Source organism: Ovis aries, chromosome 10 (genome assembly GCF_016772045.2).
Source record: "Ovis aries strain OAR_USU_Benz2616 breed Rambouillet chromosome 10, ARS-UI_Ramb_v3.0, whole genome shotgun sequence".
Classification (NCBI taxonomy): domain Eukaryota; kingdom Metazoa; phylum Chordata; class Mammalia; order Artiodactyla; family Bovidae; genus Ovis; species Ovis aries.
In genome coordinates this window covers 70,928,287-70,951,820 of record NC_056063.1, presented here as the reverse complement: position 1 = coordinate 70,951,820, position 23,534 = coordinate 70,928,287, and the positions used below count along the sequence as shown (strand labels likewise).

At 41.7% G+C, this 23,534-nt stretch overlaps 1 protein-coding gene across 2 annotated transcripts in view; it reads right to left on the bottom strand.

The window, feature by feature from the left end:
• Positions 1-23,534, bottom strand: part of LOC106991387 (ATP-binding cassette sub-family C member 4-like) — a 589,015-nt gene that overhangs the window by 526,767 nt on the left and 38,714 nt on the right. For both annotated transcript variants that reach the window (XM_060394634.1, XM_060394633.1), the window contains exons 10-13: positions 14,113-14,202; positions 10,256-10,447; positions 5,211-5,305; positions 4,902-4,988 (exon numbers count right to left, since the gene is read on the bottom strand). In XM_060394634.1, coding sequence (XP_060250617.1) covers positions 4,902-4,988; positions 5,211-5,305; positions 10,256-10,447; positions 14,113-14,202 — 464 coding nt within the window. The remainder of the gene's footprint in view (positions 1-4,901; positions 4,989-5,210; positions 5,306-10,255; positions 10,448-14,112; positions 14,203-23,534) is intronic.

Here is a 23,534-nt window from a genome sequence, read left to right as displayed (position 1 = left end):
TTTGTTTATTTTTGCTTTTATTTCCAGAATTCTGGGAGGTGGATCATAGAGGATCCTGCTGTGATTTATGTCTGAGAGTGTTTTGCCTATGTTCTCCTCTAGGAGTTTTATAGTTTCTGATCTTACATTTAGATCTTTAATCCATTTTGAGTTTATTTTTGTGTGTGGTGTTAGAAAGTGATCTAGTTTCATTCTTTTACAAGTGGTTGACCAGTTTTAACAAGGGACACATACAGACTGAAAGTGAAGGGCTGGAAAAAGATATACCACGCGAACAGAGACCAAAAGAAAGCAGGAGTGGCAATACTCATATCCGATAAAATAGACTTTAAAACAAAGGCTGTGAAAAGAGACAAAGAAGGCCACTACATAATGATCAAAGGAACAATCCAAGAAGAAGATATAACAATTATAAATATATATGCACCCAATATAGGAGCACCACAATATGTAAGACAAGTGCTAACAAGTATGAAAGGGGAAATCAACAATAACACAATAATAGTGGGAGACTTTAATACCCCACTCACACCTATGGACAGATCAACTAAACAGAAAATTAACAAAGAAACGCAAACTTTAAATGATACATTAGATCAGTTAGACCTAATTGATATCTATAGGACATTTCACCCCAAAACAACGAATTTCACCTTTTTTTCAAGTGCTCATGGAACCTTCTCCAGGATAGATCACATCCTGGGCCATAAATCTAAACTTGATAAATTCAAGAAAATCGAAATCATTCCAAGCATCTTTTCTGACCATAATGCATTAAGATTAGATCTCAATTACAGGAGAAAAACTATTAAAAATTCCAACATATCGAGGTTGAACAACACACTTCTGAATAACCAACAAATCACAGAAGAAATCAAAAAAGAAATCAAAATATGCATAGAAACTAATGAAAATGAAAACACAACAACCCAAAACCTGTGGGACACTATAAAAGCAGTGCTAAGAGGAAAGTTCATAGCAATACAGGCATACCTCAAGAAACAAGAAAAAGTCAAATAAATAACCTAACTCTACAACTAAAGCAACTAGAAAAGGAAGAGTTGGAGAACCCCAGAGTTAGTAGAAGGAAAGAAATCTTAAAAATTAGGGCAGAAATAAATGCAAAAGAAACAAAAGAGACCATAGAAAAAATCAACAAAGCCAAAAGCTGGTTCTTTGAAAGGATAAATAAAATTGACAAACCATTAGCCAGACTCATCAAGAAGCAAAGAGAGAAAAATCAAATCAATAAAATTAGAAATGAAAATGGAGAGATCACAACAGACAACACAGAAATACAAAGGATCATAAGAGACTACTAGCAGCAGTTGTATGCCAATAAAATGGACAACGTGGAAGAAATGGACAAATTCTTAGAAAAGTACAATTTTCCAAAACTGAACCAGGAAGAAATAGAAAATCTTAACAGACCCATCACAAGCACGGAAATTGATACTGTAATCAGAAATCTTCCAGCAAACAAAAGCCCAGGTCCAGATGGCTTCACAGCTGAATTCTACCAAAAATTTCGAGAAGAGCTAACACCTATCCTCCTCAAACTCTTCCAGAAAATTGCAGAGGAAGGTAAACTTCCAAACTCATTCTATGAGGCCACCATCACCCTAATACCAAAACCTGACAAAGATGTCACAAACAAAGAAAACTACAGGCCAATATCTCTGATGAACATAGATGCAAAAATCCTCAACAAAATTCTAGCAATCAGAATCCAACAACACATTAAAAAGATCATACACCATGACCAAGTGGGCTTTATCCCAGGGATGCAAGGATTCTTCAATATCCGCAAATCAATCAATGTAATTCACCACATTAACAAATTGAAAAATAAAAACCATATGATTATCTCAATAGATGCAGAGAAGGCCTTTGACAAAATTCAACATCCATTTATGATAAAAACTCTCCAGAAAGCAGGAGTAGAAGGAACATACCTCAACATAATAAAAGCTATCTATGACAAACCCACAGCAAACATTATCCTCAATGGTGAAAAATTGAAAGCATCTCCCCTAAAGTCAGGAACAAGACAAGGGTGTCCACTTTCACCGCTACTATTCAACATAGTTCTGGAAGTTTTGGCCACAGCAATCAGAGCAGAAAAAGAAATAAAAGGAATCCAAATTGGAAAAGAAGAAGTAAAACTCTCACTGTTTGCAGATGACATGATCCTCTACATGGAAAACCCTAAAGACTCCACCAGAAAATTACTAGAGCTAATCAATGAATATAGTAAAGTTGCAGGATATAAAATCAACACACAGAAATCCCTTGCATTCCTATACACGAATAATGAGAAAGTAGAAAAAGAAATTAAGGAAACAATTCCATTCACCATTGCAACGAAAAGAATAAAATACTTAGGAATATATCTACCTAAAGAAACTAAAGACCTATATATAGAAAACTATAAAACACTGATGAAAGAAATCAAAGAGGACACTAATAGATGGAGAAATATACCATGTTCATGGATTGGAAGAATCAATATAGTGAAAATGAGTACACTACCCAAAGCAATTTACAAATTCAATGCAATCCCTATCAAGCTACCAGCCACATTTTCACAGAACTAGAACAAATAATTTCAAGATTTGTATGGAAATACAAAAAACCTCGAATAGCCAAAGCAATCTTGAGAAAGAAGAATGGAACTGGAGGAATCAACTTGCCTGACTTCAGGCTCTACTACAAAGCCACAGTCATCAAGACACTATGGTACTGGCACAAAGACAGACATATAGATCAATGGAACAAAATAGAAAGCCCAGAGATAAATCCACACACATATGGACACCTTATCTTTGACAAAGGAGGCAAATCCAATTTAAAAATGGGCAAAATATCTAAATAGACATTTCTCCAAAGGACACATACAGATGGCCAACAGACATGAAAAGAAGCTCACCACTGTGAATTATTAGAGAAATGCAAATCAAAACTACAATGAGGTATCACCTCACACCAGTAAGAATGGCCATCATTAAAATAACAATGACTGAGAGGGTATGAAGTAAAGGGAACCCTCCTACACTGCTGGCGGGAATACAAAATTGCTGCAAACACTATGGAAAGCAGTATGGAGGTTCCTCAGAAAACTAAAAATAGAATTATCTTATAGTCCAGTAATCCCACTCCTGGGCATATATCTGGATGAAACTATAAACCACATGTACTCCTATATTCATAGCAACACTATTCACAACAGTCAAAACACAGAAACAACCCAAATGTGCTTTCACAAATAAATGGATGTGGTACTGGAGACAATGCAGTTCTGCTCAGCCATCGAAAAAGAAAAAAATTATGCCATTTGCAGAAACATGGATGGACCTGGAGATTATCAGACTAAGTGAAGAAAGTCAGAAAGAGAAAGACAAATATCATATGATATCACTTAACATGCAGAATCTAAAATATGGCAAAAATGAACTTATCTACAAAACAGAAACAGACTCACAGACATAGTGAACAGACTTGCCAATGCATGGAAGGAGCCAGTGTTGGGGAGGGATGAACTCAGAAATTAGGATTAGCAGATACAAATTATTATGTATAGAATGGATAAACAAGGTTCTACAGTATAACACAGTGAACTATATCCAATATCCTGAGAGAAACCATAATGGAAAAGAATATTAAAAAGAATGTATCTATGTATATGGGCTTCCCATGTGGCTCAGTGGGTAAAGAAGCTGCCTGCAATGCAGGAGATGCAGATAACAGGAGACACAGTTTCGATCCCTGGGTTGGGAATATCCCCTAGAGGTAGGCATGGCAACCCACTTCAGTATTCTGGCCTGGAGAATCCCATGGACAGAGGAGTCTGGTGGGCTACAGTTCGTAAATGTGCAGAGTCAGACAGGACTGAAGCAACTGAGCATGCATGCACATGTATGTATATAACTGCGTAACTTTGTCACATGAAGAAGTTAACACAATATTATAAATAAATTATATTTCAATAAAAACTTCTTTTAAAAAAAGACAGAGATCCAGGGGTACACAAGGAGAGAGGGAAGACCATGTGAGGACAATGTGGGGTGGATGCCATCTGTAGCCAAGGAGAGCGGTCTCAGCAGAAACCAAACCTGCCTACACCTTTAACTTCAGCCTCAAGAACTGAGAAAATTAACTTCTATTTTTTAAGTACCCCCAACTGTGACAACTTGTATAGACTGAATGTTTTCATCCTCAAAATACATACATTGAAACCTAATCCCCACATTAAAGGTACTAGAGTATAGCCACTGGGGAGTGACCAGGTCTTGAGGATGGAGCCTGCCTGAAATGGATTAGTGTCCATATAAAAGGGACCCACACAGCTCCTTCATCCCTGCCATGACATGGGGACATTAGAACTGGACCCTCACCAGACACTGAATCTTTTGGCACCCTGATTTTAGACTTACTCAGCCTCTAGAACTGAGAAAGATAAACTTCGCTTCTAATGAGCCTTCAACGCATGATGGAGGGAAAGAACTGGCAGCCAATTTCCTGGTAACCAAGTCCTACACTCTGATTTAAAAATCGTACATCATTCTTCTTATTTCTGAGGTCTGGATCCATCCACAGTGTCTGGATTCATCAGCTGCAAGTTGCAGGGGGAAATCTTCCATCTATACCTCACTCCCTAAAGCACAGACTCCACTCTCCTCAACACACACTGGAAGCACCTTCTGTATTTTCCTGTCCCAACCTCATCAGGAAGTAAGATTTCTCTATGATGGATCTTCTGTGGAGGGAAGGGAGGGGACAGAAGGACACAAGGGCAGAACAAGCTGAGTCTCCTGGAGCACAAAGGCTTTCCTGAGCTCTCTTCCCTGATCTCTACAGGGTTCTTGCAAAGCAGAGATGACATAAAACAGGAGCAAACTCACTGTTCAAACAAGTGTCTGCTGACTCCTGCATCCACTGCGCTGAGCGGATCGTCCAGGAGGTAGATGTCTGCGTCCTGATACACGGCTCTAGAAAACAGAGAGAGACATCAGGAGAGGACATTTCACACTCCCTGGGTCTCGTCTCTGAATCATGATGGTGTCCAACAACTTCATGTTCCTTCTACAAGCCCAAGGAAAGGGCCAAGACCCTGCTTCACACAGGCCCACCCAGTGAGCAGAGTCTGTGTCCTCATGTCCACTAGCAGCCGCAGAGGAGGAGGGGTGGATTGCAACTGAAACCCCATTTACCTGGCAAGGCTGACCCGGGCTTTCTGTCCTTCACTCAGCGGGGTTCCTCCATCTCCTGTTACAGTTAGATCTCCTTTATCCAATTTCTGCAAATCCTGCATGGAGATAAAAAAGGGAAAAAAGAAAAAGGTTTAAAATGTGTTCTCCTCCTGCCACCTTAACCTTTATAGTTCTTCATACAAGTGTGTAATTAACAGCAATGGGCTTATTTCACAGTGACCAATCTGTAACCTGGAAAATTAAAAAAACCTCTCAGGGATTTTCATTGTTTTCTATTCTGCATTTTTTTCAAAGCATTTTTGCATTTGACCATTTTAACAGATATTTATTGAGGACTGATTTTACTCCAGGCATTGTTCTGGGCACAGTGAATTCAGCCACGAGGAAACAGAGCCCCTAGAGTTTCTCTCCATGGTGGGAGATGGACACAATGGAAAAGTAACCTCAGTGGAAGTACTGAGGACAAGAAGGAAAAGGAAGCCGACTCAGGGAGGTGGAGAATGAAGGAGGGAAGTGAGTCTACACTGGGGTCGGAGGGCTCTGCTCAGAGGGAGTGTGAGCAGATCTGGGGGAGGGGAGGGGCTCAGGCAGACCTGGAGAGGCTGCTCTATACAGAGGGAGGGGCAGGTGCAGGGACCACCGGGAGATGCCCAAGGGTTTCAGCACAAGGACACAGGGGAGCAGAGCTAAGTAAGAATGAGGGGAATTAGGGTAGAGGTGGAGTAGGAGGAGCCTGGGGTCACTCCAGTAAAAGGGGGAGGGAGCAGGGGAGGACTGATATGGTCTGAGGTTTATAAGGCATCACTCCTGTGCTTTGCAGAAAACAAACAGCAAGGTGGTCGCAGGGGTGGATGGAGGGTAAAGGTGGATACAAGTGAGGAAGCTACTAGAATAATCTAGGGAGCAGTGGGAATGGAGACACGGGGTCATACTTCAGACATACTTGGAAGGCAGAGTCTTTAAGACCTGCTGACAGGATGGGTGTGGGCTATATAAGAGAAGAGGAGGACTGTGGTGTTTGGGACATTAAGATGGGGAAGGAAAGGGTCTCCATTTACTGAGTTGGGGAAGATGGTGGAGGCAGGTTTAGGAGACTTGGCTTGTGGACAAGCTGAGATGACCTCTCGGTGATGCCACATTGCAGCTGGAAATGCAGATGTGAACATCTGTGCTAAAGACACAGGTGTGAGAGCTGGTGGCCCAGGCTGGTGAAGGCACAGGATTTATTGTATATTAAATTACCACTTTTGCTGGTCTTGGTCTCTGCTTCCCACTTTCAGAGAAGGGATAACACCTGACCAGTGTCTTCACAGTGACACTTAAAGAGTGACAGACACAAACAAGGTCTGTGCAAGAAATGGTAACAGAAAGAGCAGGCTGGGCAGGAAAACCAAAAGAAAAGAAACAGTGTGCTCGACGGGCACCAGCAGATCAGCTGGACTAAGTAGATGCTTGTCTGTAAAAGCAGGAAAAACTCTATGCTGAGAAGGATATGAAGTTTTGACCTGAGGATCTGGGAATCTATCATAAGTTATACTTGAATATTATTTAAGAAGTAAATAGACAAATCCATCTATTTTCCCCAGGGTATCTGGGAAAATTTAAAAAGAAAAAAAGATGACAACAATATGCCCAAAATGACAAGGTAACAATCAAGTTTAAGTTACACTATTATCATATTAGAAATCTTTGAATTATCTACTAAACCCTTCAGGCATCAACCTAAGATACACAACAGTACCTTTCTGCAGATGACGTGCTCACTTCTCTGTCTCTACTTTAGCAAATTTGGGAGAAAGCATGGTACACTGGTGTCTCCATCATAAATAAGTCATTTGATCTCCCTAAGTCTCACTTTCCTCTTCTACAGAATGTGGTATAGAAACAAGAGTCACTAAACTCAAGGATGCTGTGAGAATCTAAGTATAAACACCCTCCATAATGGAAAAAGAATAGGAATTGATTGTAACTTGCTACTGGTGGCTGATGACTATTTTCTCATCAAACCAACATTGGGAACCCATTCACAGTGTGGATCATAACATGCAAAGCACATGACCATAAAGAGAAGAAAGATAGTGTCTCCATCACAAGCCTCCATGACAGCCACAATGACACACAGACACACACAGGTTCCCTGCTCACTTAAAGATTAACTGGGGGGCATCCAATGAAAGGCAGCAATTGCTCTGTTATGAAAATTCATCATTATTTCATCTTCTTTCTTTGTTGAGTCCAGAAGTTATTACCATCCCTTGCTTTGGTTTTCATGAACAATAATGAGCCATTTTAAGACAGGTTCCCAGCCACACACACACACACACACACACACACACACACACACACACACACACACACACACACACACACACACACACACACACACACACACAGGTACTGGCCTATGTTTCACTGTTGAAATCCTTGCAAACTGTTTCACTTAGCTTTTAAGCTTTAATTCTACGTTGTTTCATTTTGTTTCTCAAAATAATAACATATCATAGCACAGCAATATTAATCATGTTCTAGAAAAGGAACCTAAACCCACTCATTCACTCAGCACAGTCAGGGCATAAGAAACAGGCTCCCCCCGAGTCTGGTAGCAGGACTGTGAGTGTGTTGTTGACTGACAATTATTTATGGACCAGCCCCAAATGGGAAAAACATTTCAGAGAATTTGATGCAAAATCCGAGTCAGGCTAATTTTCCAGTCACCATTTTCTGATTATGTTAAAGGTGAAAGTCTGACTTGAGTATATACTACAATTCCTCCCACTGATAGGAAGATGTTCTTATTCACATTATTCTCCTTTAAGTTAAATTTCATCAATTCTCACTGAACAGCAGACACACACGCTAGAGGCAAACTAGGAAATGGCGATGCTGGTTTGACACCATCCATCCAGAAGCACATCAAGGGTCCTTCAGCAACAGCAGAGACATAGAGTAGAAGCACCACAGAGCAGACTGCTGAAATGCTTAATGTGGCCTAGACGTGCCCTGGCAGAGGAGGGCTGGACGGTAGAGTCAAGCAGCAGGAGCCCTGCCTTCCTTCACAGCTTTTCTTCCATGTGGAATCATCCCTCTTCTCACAGCCTGTCAATACCCTGCCCATCCTTCCAGGCTCAGCCCAAACACATTCTCCCATGAAACCAACCTGGATTCATCTCTTCCTGCTGAGTTCCTGAGGCTCCCTTTACAACTCTCATCTCTCATGAAGGACCGTCTTATTCTGCTTCATCATTTGTACATGTGCACACAGCCTCCCTCAGCTCCTGGGGGGTAAGATCTGTGCACCAAGCTCTGGGCTGAACCCTGATGCTGATTATCTCTAATCCTCACAACAAGCTCACAGGAAACACTGGCCCCATTTCACAGATGAGGAAACAGACTAAGTGAGGTCACGTAACAGGTCTGAGGATGGTCAGCTGATAAGCAGAAGAGCTGGAATCTGAACCAGTTCATGTCAGTTCATAGTCTTTTGTTCTTTCACATCATTCTGGTAACTGAAGAGCATATTTGAAATGAAGGCAACACTAAAATAGCTCAAGTCTTGAAAGCCTCTATACCTGGACACAGAAGGATCAATACACTTATTATCCTATGATTGCCAAGGCAATCTGAAAAGAAAATCTCCAAGTTGAAAGGAGTGTGCAAATATAAGATGAAAGTACAAACTTTTGGGCAGCCAAGAGGGATGTGTAAGGTCAAGCAATCTATGTGGAAAAATATCAAACTAGAATTTATCAACATCACAACTTTAACTATGTAATGCCTAAAAGTTCTTAAAAGCCTTAAAAGCTTTTTATAAAAACTTGTTTAAAAAAAAAACTTAAGTTTTTTAACGTGGTTAAAGATAATATACAGACAAATGTACATATTATATTGCTTATGGTAACAGAATATGTTTATTGTTGATTTACATGGCATCTGGTCCCATAACTTCATGCAAATAGACAGGGAAAAGGTGGAAACAGTGACAGATTTTTTTGTCTTGGGCTCAAAAATCACTGCAGATGGTGACTTCAGCCATGAAATTAAAAGATGTTTGTTCCTTGGAAGAAAACCTATGACAAACCTAGACATAATATTAAAAAGCAGAGACATCACTTTGCCAACAAATGTCCATATAGTCAAATCTATGGTTATTCCAGTAGTCATGTATGGATGTGAGAGTTGGACCATAAAGAAGACTGAGTGACAAAAAATTGATACTTTTGAATTGTGGTGCTAAAGAAGACTCTTGAGAGTCCCTTGGAATGCAAGGAAACCAAACGAGTCAATCCTAAAAGAAATCAACCCTAAATGTTCATTGGAAAGACTAATGCTAAAGCTGAAGCTCCAATACTTTGGCCACATGGTGCGAAGGGCCAACTCATTGGAAAAGACTCTGATGCTAGGAAAGACTAAGGGCAGGAGGAGAAGGGGACAACAGAAAATGAGATGGTTGGATAGCATCACCGACTCAATGGACTTGAGTTTGAGCAAACTCCAGGAGATGGTGAAGGACAGGGAAGCCTGGCCTGCTGCAATCCATGGAGTAGAAGAGAGTTGTACAGGACTTACTGACTAAACAACAACAACAATGAAATGTTTACAGATGAGCTAATCTGAGGTCTAGGATCTGCTTTAGAGTTCCAGAGGATGGGATGGGGGTTGAATGGAGGGGTGGCACAGGGCAGGGGTAAAGATCCAGAAAGACTGGCCACCAGCTGACCCTGGCTGAACCTAGTGGGAACACAGGGGTTCATCACATGGTGCTCTCTATTCTTAAAAATTTTTGTTAATTGTCCATTAAAAAAAGAATCTAAAAGTGAATGAAACTTCACCAAATGAAACAAAGGCATTCTGTGACCATCATTATCACAAAAGAATCAAAACAGCAACGTACATGACTGCATACTTATCCAGAAGTCCAGCTTAAAGCAACAAATAAAAGACTTTCGAAATTGAAATAAAAAGAACTTTCAACAAATCTTAGAGCTTAAACCAATATTGTCATTATTTGAAATTCGATTACATGCAACTCAAGAGTCATTACTCACCTCTTCCAAAGCACAAGCCCTTATTACTTCTTCATACCATTCTTCTTCATATTTATTCCCAAATAAAATGTTACTCCTCACAGTTCCTGGAAACACCCAGGGCTGCTGAGAAACATACGCGATCCTCCCATGCACACTGACCTTCCCCTGGCTCGGGGGCAGCTCCCCCAGCAGAGCACGTAACAGTGACGACTGAAACAGAAGGTAACACACATGCATGAACAGGCAGCACTCAGAACGGAAAACGCCCCACAGTACAGCTGACCCCACACTGGTGCTTGATCAATGATATCAGAACAGGATAAACTACAGTTGTGGATATTGCCAGGAAAAAATGGAAAAGAGCACTATTGGTCAATGTAAACTAAAGGTTGATGGTTCAGTTCTGTCACTCAGTCATGTCTGACTCTTTGCAACCCCATGAACCACAGCACGCCAGGCCTCCTTGTCCATCACCAACTCCTGAAGTCCACCCAAAAGCATGTCCATAGAGTTGGTGATGCCATCCAGCCACCTCATCCTCTGTCATCCCCTTCTCCTACTGGCTTCGATCTTTCCCAGCATAAGGGTCTTTTCAAATGAGTCAGCACTTCGCATCAGGTGGCCAATGTATTGGAGTTTCAGTTTCAGCATCAGTCCTTCCGATGAACACACAGGACTGATCTCCTTTAGGATGGACCGGTTGGATCTCCTTGCAGTCCAAGGGACTCTCAAGAGTCTTCTCCAACACCACAGTTCAAAAGCATCAATTCTTCGGTGCTCAGCCTTCTTCACAGTCCAATTCTCACATCCATGCATGACCACAGGAAAAACCATAGCCTTGTCCAGATGGACCTGTGTTGACAAAGTAATGTCTCTGCTTTTTAATATGCTGTCTAGGTTGGTCATAACTTTCTTCAAAGGAGTAATCACCATCTGAAGTGATTTTGGAGCCCAGAAAAATAAAGTCACCCACTGTTTCCACTGTTTCCCCATCTATTTGCCATAAAGTGATGAGACCAGATGCCATGATCTTAGTTTTCTGAATGTTGAGCTTTAAGCCAACTTTTTCGCTCTCCTCTTCCACTTTCATCAAGAGGCTTTTTAGTTCCTCTTCACTTTCTGCCATAAGGGTGGTGTCATCTGCATATCTGAGGTGATTGATATTTCTCCCGGCAATCTTGATTCCAGCTTGTGCTTTTTCCACCCCAGAGTTTCTCATGATGTACTCTGCATATAAGTTAAATAAGCAGGGTGACAATATACAGCCTTGACGTACTCCTTTTCCTATCTGGAACCAGTGTGTTGTTCCATGTCCAGTTCTAACTGTGGCTTCCTGACCTGCAAACAGGTTTCTCAAGAGGCAGGTCAGGTGGTCTGGTATTCCCATCTCTTTCAGAATTTTCCACAGTTTATTGTGATCCACACAGTCAAAGGCTTTGGCATAGTCAATAAAGCAGAAATAGATGTTTTTTTTGGAACTCTCTTGCTCTTTCAATGATCCAGCAGATGTTGGAAAAAGTTGATAAGGAATATTAATACTGTAACAATCTACTCTGCCTGAGTTTCTCCCAAATGAAGTGCCCTACTCAGCAAAGACTAATAATATTTAACATCTTTCACCAGCAGAGCAGACCAGCATGATGTGTACTTTCTGTATCTGATGTTTAATGCAGTTGTTCTTGCATCTGGGTATCATATTCTTGAGAAACACTTGTTCTTAGAAAGCAATGTGGGGACTTCCCTAATGACACAGTGGTTAAGAATCCACCTTCTAGGATAGAGGAAAGGGACGGTTTAGGAGTTCAGGATGGCCAGGTACACACTGCTATATTTAAAATGTATCATCAACAGGGTGACTGTTGTAGTCAACATGGTGACTGCAGCCATGAAATTAAAAGATGCTTACTCCTTGGAAGAAAAGTTATGAGCAACCTAGATAGCATATTCAAAAGCAGAGACATTACTTTGCCAACAAAGGCTCATCTAGTCAAGGCTATGGTTTTTTCAGTAGTCAGGTATGGATGTGAGAGTTGGACTATAAAGAAAGCTGAGTGCTGAAGAATTGATGCTTTTGAACTGTGGTGTTGGAGAAGACTATTGAGAGTCCCTTGGACTGCAAGGAGATCCAACCAGCCCATCCTAAAGGAAATCAATCCTGAATATTCATTGGAAGGACTGATGTTGAAGTTGAAACTCCAATACGTTGGCCACCTGATGTGAAGAACTAACTCATTTGAAAAGACCCTGATGCTGGGAAAGATTGAAGGCAAGAGGAGAAGGGGATGACAGTGGATGAGGTGGTGGATGGCATCACCGACCCAATGGACATGAGTTTGAGTAAACTCTGGGAGTTTGTGATGGACATGGAGGCCTGGCGTTCTGCAGTCCATCGGTTCTCAAAGAGTCGGACATGACTCAATGACTTAACTGAACAGAACTGGCTGAACCAACAGGGACCTACTGCACAGCACATGGAACTCTATTCACTGTTACGTGGCAGCCTGGGTGGGAGGGGAGTTTGGTGGAAGATGGATGCATGTGTACGTATGGCTGGCATATTCCCTTCACTGTTCACGTGAAACTATCACAACATTGTTAACTGGCTACAAGCCAATACAAAATAAAAAGTTAAAAAAAAATAATAACTACATTCAGATAATAAACACTGAAAAAAAAAAAAAAGAAGAAGAAGAAGAATCCGCCTTCCAATGCCAGAGGCTCTGGTTAGATCCCTGGTCCCCTGGTCAGGGAACTAAGATCCCCCATTCCCCAGGGCAACTCAGCCCACATGCTACAGTTACAGATCCCATGCACTGTAGCCAAGACCCAATGCAACCAAATAAATTTTAAAATATATTAAAAAATTTTTTAATCTATGTATGAAAAATATATCCAAAGATTATTATTTTAAAGAACTCTGAGGTTGTTGCATTTGAAGAATAGAAGTCCATCATGCTCAGGGAGTTCAAATGCTGTGCTGTGTGACAACCTACGGGGGTAGGATGGGGTGAGAGGTGGGAAAGAGGTTCAAGAGAGAGGAAACATATGTATACCTATGGTTGATTCATGCCGATGTATGGCAGAAACCAACACAACATTATAAAGCAATTATTCTCCAATTAAATAAAAATTTTAAAAGTTCTCCATGGAAGAAATCATCACCCTCTCCTGCACACATCCCACATTTAGGTTTCTGTATTTTGTCATACACAACACAGAGCACTAAGTGCACCTACACACATCCTTCAATCTCCTGTAACACACAGAAATGACGTATCTGTGTCCACACCATCAGAGTGCTCACCACGCTGGGCTGAAATAACCTGTCTGTGTATGTCTTGCCCCGGAACCTGGTTGCCTCTGAAAGGCAGAGAGTCAGGGTCTTGCTCAAGTCTGTACCTTTATCTCCAGCACGTGGCTGCGCCTTCACTACACATGTACTGATGGGATCAAGTCAAGTCACATGAGGAAATGCTCAGAGCTTCCTAGAAGAGGCTTTACCACCTCCAGACTTCCTGGAGGGGCTGCCATGACAAAAAGAAGTCCCCACTGTCTCTATCCAACCTGAACAGCTGTCACATAGATAATCTCCTTCACTGAGACGTCCAAATTCCTGACACCAGTTCCCAACTGTGCAACATAAAGCACCAAGAAGTAAAGCACAGTGTGCATTTATCCAGGGTTATGTGGCCATGAAACCTTCTTACAAAACAAATATTCCATGGAACACACCTCGAGAAACACTGTCCTAGATATTGCCCTGTTCTAGATATTGCCAATTCAAATTGTGTCACACTCAGCTCTGGCTTCCACTCTTGAGAGTTTAACAAGGGCTGTGGCATTGCATCAGGCTGACAAAAGGCATCACAACTTACCTTTCCCGCACCCACAGGTCCAACCACAGCTAACAGTTCACCAGGTCTGACAGTAAAGGAAAGGCCTTGTAGGGCTGGGGTTTCTGATTCCTGCAAATTAAAGTTTATAAAAATGTACCCATTTTAATAAAGTAACACACACCTTACTTTAGAAAGTAGAGAAAATGACATAATAGTTATTGATATGATAACATTAACCAACATTTTTCTCCTTCCTATTTCAATATACTGTGTCCATGAGGCCTTTTCAACCAATCCCATTTCTTTGGGGGATTGAGGAAGTATTAGTTGCTTTTAGGAAGCCTCCTTCTTTTACCAGTTTTCTGGACACAGCTCTAGACACCCACAGAATTTAAACAGCAGAGGTGACAAGGCACCTGCCTAAAATGCAAACTGAAGGATGTACACTAGTTTTTTAAAATAATGTACTTAATAGACTATTCAGTGTGGGAGATTTTTAATTATGTAGCTCAGATGTTAAAGAAAATACCTGCAACGTGGGAGAGCTGGGTTCGATCCCTGGATCAGGAATATCCCCTGGAGAAGGGAATGGAAATCCACTCCAGTATTCCTGCCTAGAGAATATCAGGGACAGAGGAGCCTGGTGGGCTACACACTATGGGGTCGCAAACAGTAGGATCCCTGAGCGGTCTGAGCAACTAACTCTCACTTCCTTTTCAAGTTTTCATCATGACCTTTGATTTTAACTGTTTATCTCACTAATGTCCACAAGGTGGCAGCATAAGTACCTGGCCCTTTAATAATTTATAATATAAATAAATATAAACAGAATAATCTCCACAAATCTCTCCATTTTCATTTGATAAAGAATGAAGCTCAGTAATGTTCAGCAAGGAAAGGGGAACTTTAATATGAAGAAATCACTCTTGGTAAATCAACTTTTATATGTAACAGTCAAAGCTCTCATTTAACAAGAGCTCTAATGTAACACCAACAACAAAACAATGGGAATAAAGAAATTAATTATGACATCATAGGATCAAGTGATAAAGCCTCAAATTCATACGTGTTACATGTATTACCTGTCCTGGCTAAATAGGAGCAATAAAGTACTTCTACTGTAAGAAAAACGTAAAACATGAAGATACACGCAACAGCACACACTCCAATGTGAGGAAGAAGGAAAAAGTACTCATCAAGCCAATCATAGGCTGTATTCCTGGGAGACTTAAGGGTGTGTGTGTGTGTCTTTATATATTCAAAGTGTAAATAAAATTGTCAGTAACCACTGTGTCAAGAAAAAAAAAAGGAGTGGTTACATATGATTAAGTAAAATGCCCTAAAGACTAAAAGCACAGAGTCTTGATTAAAAGTCTGGATAATCTTCAAATTGAAATTTTTTTCTGAAAAGAGCTGAATTGATTATACAACATTCACATACTAAAAAGTGACAATGATGTTTCAACACCAAAAAAGCTAGTTTCAGATTTGGGAAATGACAAATTATCAAGAAGAAGCTTGATTTTAATACACAAGAAATATTTTTTAACCTTTTTAAGCTTCTCCACTCCTTTCTTCCTGTATGACACTTAGGACTACAATTTTACTACTTTCCATTCAGTTATGACTACAAAACAGTGAACCACCTACAAACATCCGCTTTCTATTGCGGGTCCTTAGTCCCTCAGGGCCAGACACTGAGTTTCCACCCTGTTCAGGCTTCAGCACTACTCTGAGGTGAACAGAAGGGGGCAGCACTCAACAGTTCATGGCTGCTGGGACCCCTCCTCCACTGATTATCCAGGCTCGGGGGACATTGACTCCGCAAAGATCATCAGCTGAGCCCCCAATCTGTGCAGAAACAGTTCAAAACCCCTGCCCCGTGAGATCTGGAGGCTCCCACAGGACCATTTATTTTTCTTATTTTGGCTGCACTGGGTCTTTGTTGCAGTGTGTGGACTTAATTGCTCCATAGCATGTGAGATCTTAGTTCCTCAACCAGAAGTGGAAACCACGTCCTCTGCACTGAAAGGTGGATTCTTAACCACTGGACCACCAGAGAAGGCCCTGGATTATTTATTCTAAAGCTTAAAGATTGAGACCAGGTCCCATTATTCCACGAATGAGAACTGGATCTCTGAGACCTCCCCGCACCTGCCCACCTGGCTGTCTAGGGGAGCAGGTTACAGAGCTCTTTTTGTTTCCCACCTCCCAACCCGGCAGGGGCTTCATTCAGACTCAGCTTCTCTCCAAAACCCCAATGTCTTCCCCTTCCCCTCCGAGGGCTCTCTCACCCATGACCTAACCTGACAGCCCTAATTACTAATGACCCCAGCAAGGGCACAGTCCTTCCATAGGCAAGGCCAGGGCAATCGGACAGGGTGTTCTGGACTACAGTGCAATTTACACAGAAGTCTGTGACCATGTTATTAAGCTCTTGAAAGAACAAGATAGTTCACTTAAAAATGCTGCATAGTTTCACACAAAAGCAATTCAATGGACACCTGCACACACTGGCAGGGAGGATGCAGAGGACAGAAGGAAAGATGCAGTGATGGGTCCACTTGAACCCCTGCATGGAGGACAAGTTGTCGGGCTCTCCCACCTGCTGCTCTGGGCCATGGGCTGCCTGGCCACACTGTGTGATGACCGGCTCAGGGCACCACCCTGGCCCTGACATGACTATAGCCCGGCTTTACTGAGCAACACCACGAGAGCCCCATTACTACCACTCCTCAGAGGAACCTCTTCAGCACCAGAAATCTGGGAAAAGCACAACAGCTGTGTTTCCTGTTCTAAAATTAATACTACCTGCTTTGGGAATAAATGAAACTTAAAAGCTACTGTTCCGATAAGTCAACATTGGTGACTACCAGGTGCCGAATTCTGTTCTGTGCCCACTGCCAACCTTCGCCAGTTCAGTTCAGTTGCTCAGTCGTGTCCGATTCCTTGCAACCCCATGAATTGCAGCATGCCAGGCCTCCCTGTCCATCACCAACTCCCGGAGTTCACTCAGACTCGCGTCCATCGAGTCAGTGATGCCATCCAGCCATTTCATCCTCTGTTGTCCCCTTCTTCTCCTGCCCCCAATCCTTCCCAGCCTCAAAGTCTTTTCCAATGAGTCAACTCTTCGCATAAGGTGGCCAAAGTACTGGAGTTTCAGCTTGAGCATCATTCCTTCTAAAGAAATCTCAGGGTTGATCTCGTTCAGAATGGACTGGTTGGATCTCCTTGCAGTCCAAGGGACTCTCAAGAGTCTTCTCCAACACCACAGTTCAAAAGCATCAATTCTTCGGCGCTCAGCCTTCTTCGCAGTCCAAATCTCACATCCATACATGACCACTGGAAAACCATAGCCTTGACTAGATGAATGTTTGTGGTAAAGTAATATCTCTGCTTTTGAATATGCTATCTAGGTTGCTCATAACTTTTCCTGAAAGCAGTAAGCATCTTTTAATTTCATAGCTGCAATCACCATCTGCAGTGATTTTGGAGCCCAAAAAAATAAAGTATGACACTGTTTCCACTGTTTCCCCATCTATTTCCCATGAGTGATGGGACCGGATGCCATGATCTTAGTTTTCTGAATGTTGAGCTTTAAGCCAACTTTTTCACTCAATTCTAAAACCACGGCTCTGCCTTCCCCTCCTCAGCTCCCACCACAGCGACCATGTCAGGTACAATTAATGCCACTCTAACTCTGACCTCCCAACCTGTGCCAAAGTCTGCCTTTGACGCATCCAGTTTCTTTGGAGGAAATGTCTTTGTCTTGGGTGCAGAGGGTGTCATTTTCTTTCTCTATAAATCCTGCAGATCTAAAAAACAAAACTACTGCACTGTGAAAACAGACCTGCTAAATTAACAAGGACTGGAGTGTAACTAACTGAAACCGCAATATTATCTTTCAATATGTCCCACGTGGAAGATGTTATTCTAGGACCTTTAATTGTTCCCCTATGAGCATTGCCCTTGAAGAATTGGGTACATCACTTTGTTCAAGGGAATATTTAAAACATTCTGCATGAATCCTTGTATCTTCTTTTACCTTACATGGCCATTGCTCTGGTATTAGATTCTCTTTTCTTGACATGTCAGCTGTGACTCTGTAAGTGATGGAAAACTCTGTCCTGTGCAAATAACCCCATGACTCTCTTGGCAGTTTAAATATTGTCATTTTAAAGCCTGAAAGCTGTGTTATTTTTATGCGAACTCAGGATGTAGTTTAGTGACCAGAATTGAGAAGAATATGCTGAAGCAGCATCAATCAGGTGGATTTTGGTTATCATTTCCAAAGTGGAATAAATTTATAAATTTAGTAGCCTTAGAACAAAATTTTGTGCTTAATAACTAATTTTTCCTACATAGAAACAAGAAAAATAGTAAAGTATAGCAGCATATTGTTCATACTTGTAAAGCACCTTATATCATTGACAAATTAAAAAACAGTGCCTTAAATACAGACTGAAAGGTATACTTAACCTAAAATTTTGGTGATTTGATATTTCACATTAAAGAAGGGAAAAGTTCCTCTGAGGATGTAACTGTTGATGTGGGCAGTAAAAAAACAGCTTTAAGATACTTAACTGTTAGCATTTAATTGAAAACATCCCTGTTTTACTCAAAGCCCAAGTGACTTAAACGATGTTATACAAAGCCAAAAGCCTTCGTCTATTGAACTACCCAAAGTTTTTCTTATGGCTATTTAAAGTATAAAGTTGATTTAATTTTACTTTCATTTGTACTTAAAAAAATTACTCTAACACTGTTGTGCTTCAAAAAGGTTTTCACCAAGCTTTCCTGAAAAGTAACTTCTATGAGGCAAGAAAGAAGTTGTTTTAGAATCATTTTCTCTTTAATGAGACGATCATTTTAAGTTTTAACACAGTAAATGTGAGCAGTGTAATTTAAGCAAAAATTTAGTTGGTCAGATTATTGTGGATTTTTAGTGATGATTGCCCTGGGTAAACAGATCATACTTTTTCTTTCTTCTCTCCCATCCTTTACCAGTTTCAGTTCCTGTGGTGTGATAACATGCATACTTCCATTTCTTTAGTTTCCTTATGAAGCACTAGTTTTGTCAGGTTTAGAGGGGTCCCTCTTCCCTGACTTTGACACACAGGAGTAGTTCAGGGGCTCAAATCAATTTAAAATGAGCGTTTGCTCATTAAGGCTCCAGTCGCTAAGGCTTTTTTGTTTTAGTTTGTTTAATCTATGTGGCTTCCCTGGTGGCTCAGAGGTTAAAGCATCTGTCTGCAATGCAGGAGACCTGGGTTCAATCCCTGGGTTGGGAAGATCCCCTGGAGAAGGAAATGGCAACCCACTCCAGTATTCTTGCCTGGAGAATCCCATGGACGGAGGAGCCTGGAGAGCTACAGTCCACGGGGTCACAAAGAGTCGGACACGACTGAGCGACTTCACTTCACTTCTTCTTTAATCTATAGTGGTTGAATTTAGCACTTGGTTTTCAATATTTTATGTTAAGAAATGACAAATTGCTTTTGTCCATTTCTTAAGCCAAATTTCCTTACATTTAGATAATTAAAGGTTCTTAAAATGAAGATTTACTATTACTTCATTACTTGTTGGCACAGCTTGAGTTTCTTTTCCCTGCAAATCTGTACATATTCCTAGTGTTTTCAAGGGCCTTAATTGTTTAAAATCTCTGGCTTCAGAGGTTTCTGGGGAAAGGCAGGCTTACATTTTTGTGTTTCCCTCAGTAGTAACAACCTAGGTACCTCACAATAGTGCCATGACTGTTAGTTTTTAGTGAGTGCTAGAAGTCAATGGCACCCCACTCCAGTACTCTTGCCTGGAAAATCCCATGGATGGAGGAGCCTGGTGGGCTGCAGTCCACAGGGTCGCTGAGAGTTGGACATGACTCAGTGACTTCACTTTCACTTTTCACTTTCATGCATTGAAGAAGGAAATGGCAACCCACTCCAGTGTTCTTGCCTGGAGAATCCCAGGGACGGGGGAGCCTGGTGGGCTGCCATCTATGGGGTCACACAGAGTCGGACACAACTGAAGTGACTCAGCAGCAGCAGCAGCAGCAGAAGATACAAGATTCAGTTGAGAATACATAGAATTTCCATTCTCCCAAAGTGGTAAATATTAGCTGCAATGGCATCATTGTCATTTAGGTAGACAGGAACACCTTGCCACACAGTAATGTTAACACTATAGCTATTTCTGTGAAAATGTAGCTGATGAAGCCTCTCCTGTAATTTTGAATGCTGCTCTAACAAAACCATAATATGGAATTAGAGTTTACAAGAAAAGCCTCACAGCCTTGTTCCTCTTCCTTTAGCAGTTTAGTACCTTGAGTTATTAATAATTTGATTTTTCCTTTTTTCTCTAGAAGGTATAGAGAAACCTTTTCAGATTCTTCACCTGATTTTTTCACAGACTGTAGTTCAACTAAAATCCCTTATTTTACCTTGCAGATATTTGTTGCACAGGCAGATACTGTTGTATATAGATACTTTTATTTCAGTTCATTAAAAACTGCAGAACCAATCTGCATCATATATCAAACTGATTTAAAATAAATCTACAAAAAAAATAAATAGATAAAATAAATCTATGTGTTTACTGGGAAAAAAAGAAATCTGCTAATGAGTCATATAAAGTAGGTGTTAGCATTCACATAGAGTGGCCTTTAAAATGGAATTTTAGTGGTGCTTTCTATAAATGCTTCAAGAGCATTATGCCGAAAAACACCAATCAGGAGATAAATCTACTATATTAAAGTAGGAGAAACCATAAGGGAAGGTCAGGCACTGTGTGTGAGTTTCCATGGACAGAAGGTACGGGGATGTGGTTTCATGTATCTGGGAACAAACCACTGTGTTGACGGTGGGGAAGGCAGCTGCTGAGTCAGAAGCAGGTGAACAGGATGCAGGGGGCACCACAGAGTCACAGGCATGGAAGACAGGGTGAGTCTACAGTCAGGACACGAGCTCTGTGGTCCCCATTCTGACAGCCGGGCTCCTGGAATCTGCTCTGAAGGGTGGACCCTCTGGTGGAGGTGTCTCCACCCTGAATCCCTCCAGTGCTGGATGTGAGGGCAGCTTCCTGCCTTTGCTAAGCTCTGGGTTGTCTCATGCACCTGTTTTGCCCTTTCTAACTTTTCCTTCCTCTTTCATCACCTCCGTAACTAACTTCCTGCATGGAACTCCCTCTCCCATGGTGGGGTTCAGTTTTCCTGACTAATCCACACTGACACAGGAGGGGAGCACAGAGGACCACAAAACCTGGGGTTGGGGGGCATTTCCGTTGGTAAAGGGGCTGCACTGGGTGTGTGATACTGACGGCTTCTTGAGACCAGACTCAGTCATTTTTTCTCTTTGTCTGCAACTAACAAATAAACCAAGTGTTGGAAACCACCAACTTGTCACCAACTTGTCATCAACTTGTCATTAACTCTGTTAACCTGTCATCAAGTACAGTCCTTTAGCTGGGAATGACTGGTGATCATTATGCCCATGTGCTGTCTCCTCCTGCTCCTGGCTGCCAATAAAGTGTCCAGAACCATCCAGAAGCTCAGGATGGTGGAGCCCCCACCCTACCCCAGCCAAAATCCAGATCACAGCTTCACTCTATATATAATAATGTGATCTGATAATCAAGGCAAAATTGTACACTAACTCCCCAAAGCCTCTTTAACAACCAGTTGTGCAATTATTAGATAACCCATTCCACACTGCAGCATTTTGTCTGTCCATTCCTGTAAATACTAACATTACAAATGTATATACTTTAACTTCAAAAGGTTCTAATACTTTGAAAGCTCTCTTGAAAATGAGATAGAGAGGAGAAGGAAAAAGATGGCGGAGGAATAGGACGGGAAGACCACTTTCTCTCTCACAAATTCCTCAAAAGAACATTTCAACGCCGAGCAAACTCCACAAAACAACTTCTGTAGGCTGGTAGAGGACATCAGGCAACCAGAAAAGCAGACCATTGTCTTCAAAAACAGGTAGGAAAAAATATAAAAGACGAAAAAGGAGACAAAGGAGGTGGGGAGGGAGCTCCGTCCTGGGAAGGGAAGCCCGTCCCGGGAAGGGAATTTTAAGAAGAGAGGTTTCCAAACACCAGGAAACACTCTCCCTGCCGAGTCTGTGGCGAGCCTTGGAAACACAGAGGGCAACATAACAGGAAGGAAAAATAGATAAATAATTAAAACCAAGAGATTACAAGCCCAACAGTAACTCCCCCAGTGGAAAAGCAGCACAGATGCCTGCATCCGCCATTGGGAAGTGGGGGCGGGGCAGGGCAGGGATGTGCGGGAGGCGCGGGCTGCAGTGCTTTGTAAGAATCGGGCAGGAACGCCCCACTCGCAACCAGAATGATCTAACTTGGGCTAGCAAACCAGACTGTGGGATAGCTACCGCATGAAAAGCTCGAACATAAGACACCGCCAGGACTGAGCACAGAACAAAGGACGGAACCGAAAAAGCCAGCTGCAGACCATCCCCTGCTGGGGACAGGCAGCCAGAGCCGTAAGGACTGGAAAGGGGCAATTGCAGACCCGGAGAGACTTGACTTACCTAACTGCAAGCAGGCTCCTTTGCTAAGACTTCTGGGGGTGCTGGACAGTCACAATCTGCCTCACGGGGTGCGCCAGCGGTCCACCCAGAAAGCTGAGCAGCAGCGGCAGAAAAGGTGACAAGCCACGGCGATCACGCTCGCCAAACTCCTGAGCTACTCGGACCTGGGAAGGGTACAAAGCGCAGTCCCAGCCGAATTTGCGCCTCTGAGGGCTGCCTGAGCGCCGAACCTGAGCGGCTTGGACCGGGGAAGTGCACAGAGCCTAGGGCCGGCCCCAGACGGTTCCCGGCTGAGCATCGTAGAGCCGGAGCGGTTTGCGTGCCGCGAGAAAGGACAGGATAAGCGGGGCAGAGATACTGTGTGCACACGACAGTGCTATTTGTTTGCAGCATCCCCCCTCCCCACAGTGCGACTGAACTAGTGAGCCTAAAAAAACCAGCAAACAGAAGAAGTTAAACAGAGGGAACCACCTTGGAAGTGATCCCACACGGCCCATAACACCAGAGAAGGGCTAGAAATATTTTCACTATTTTTAAAATCATTCCTTTTTTTTTTTTTTTTTTTTTTTGCTTTTTTGTTTTTTGGTGTTTTTTTTCTTTTTTCTTTTTTTTTTCTAACTTTTTTAAAATTGTTAAGTCTTCTATTTCTCCTCTAATTTTTATTTCTATAACCTATTATTACTATTATTTTTAAAAAAAGACTTTTTTTTTTTTTTAAGGTAAACACCATATATAGTCTTTGGATGGTTGTTGGTTTTCTTTGTTTATTTGTTTTGTTTGTTTTTTAATAATTCTTTTTTCTTTCTTTCTTCCTTTTTCCTTCTGCTTTTCTTTAATATTGTATCTTTGAAAATCCAACCTCTACTCTAGATTTTTAATCTTTGTTCTTAGGTTTTTGTTGTCAATTTTGTA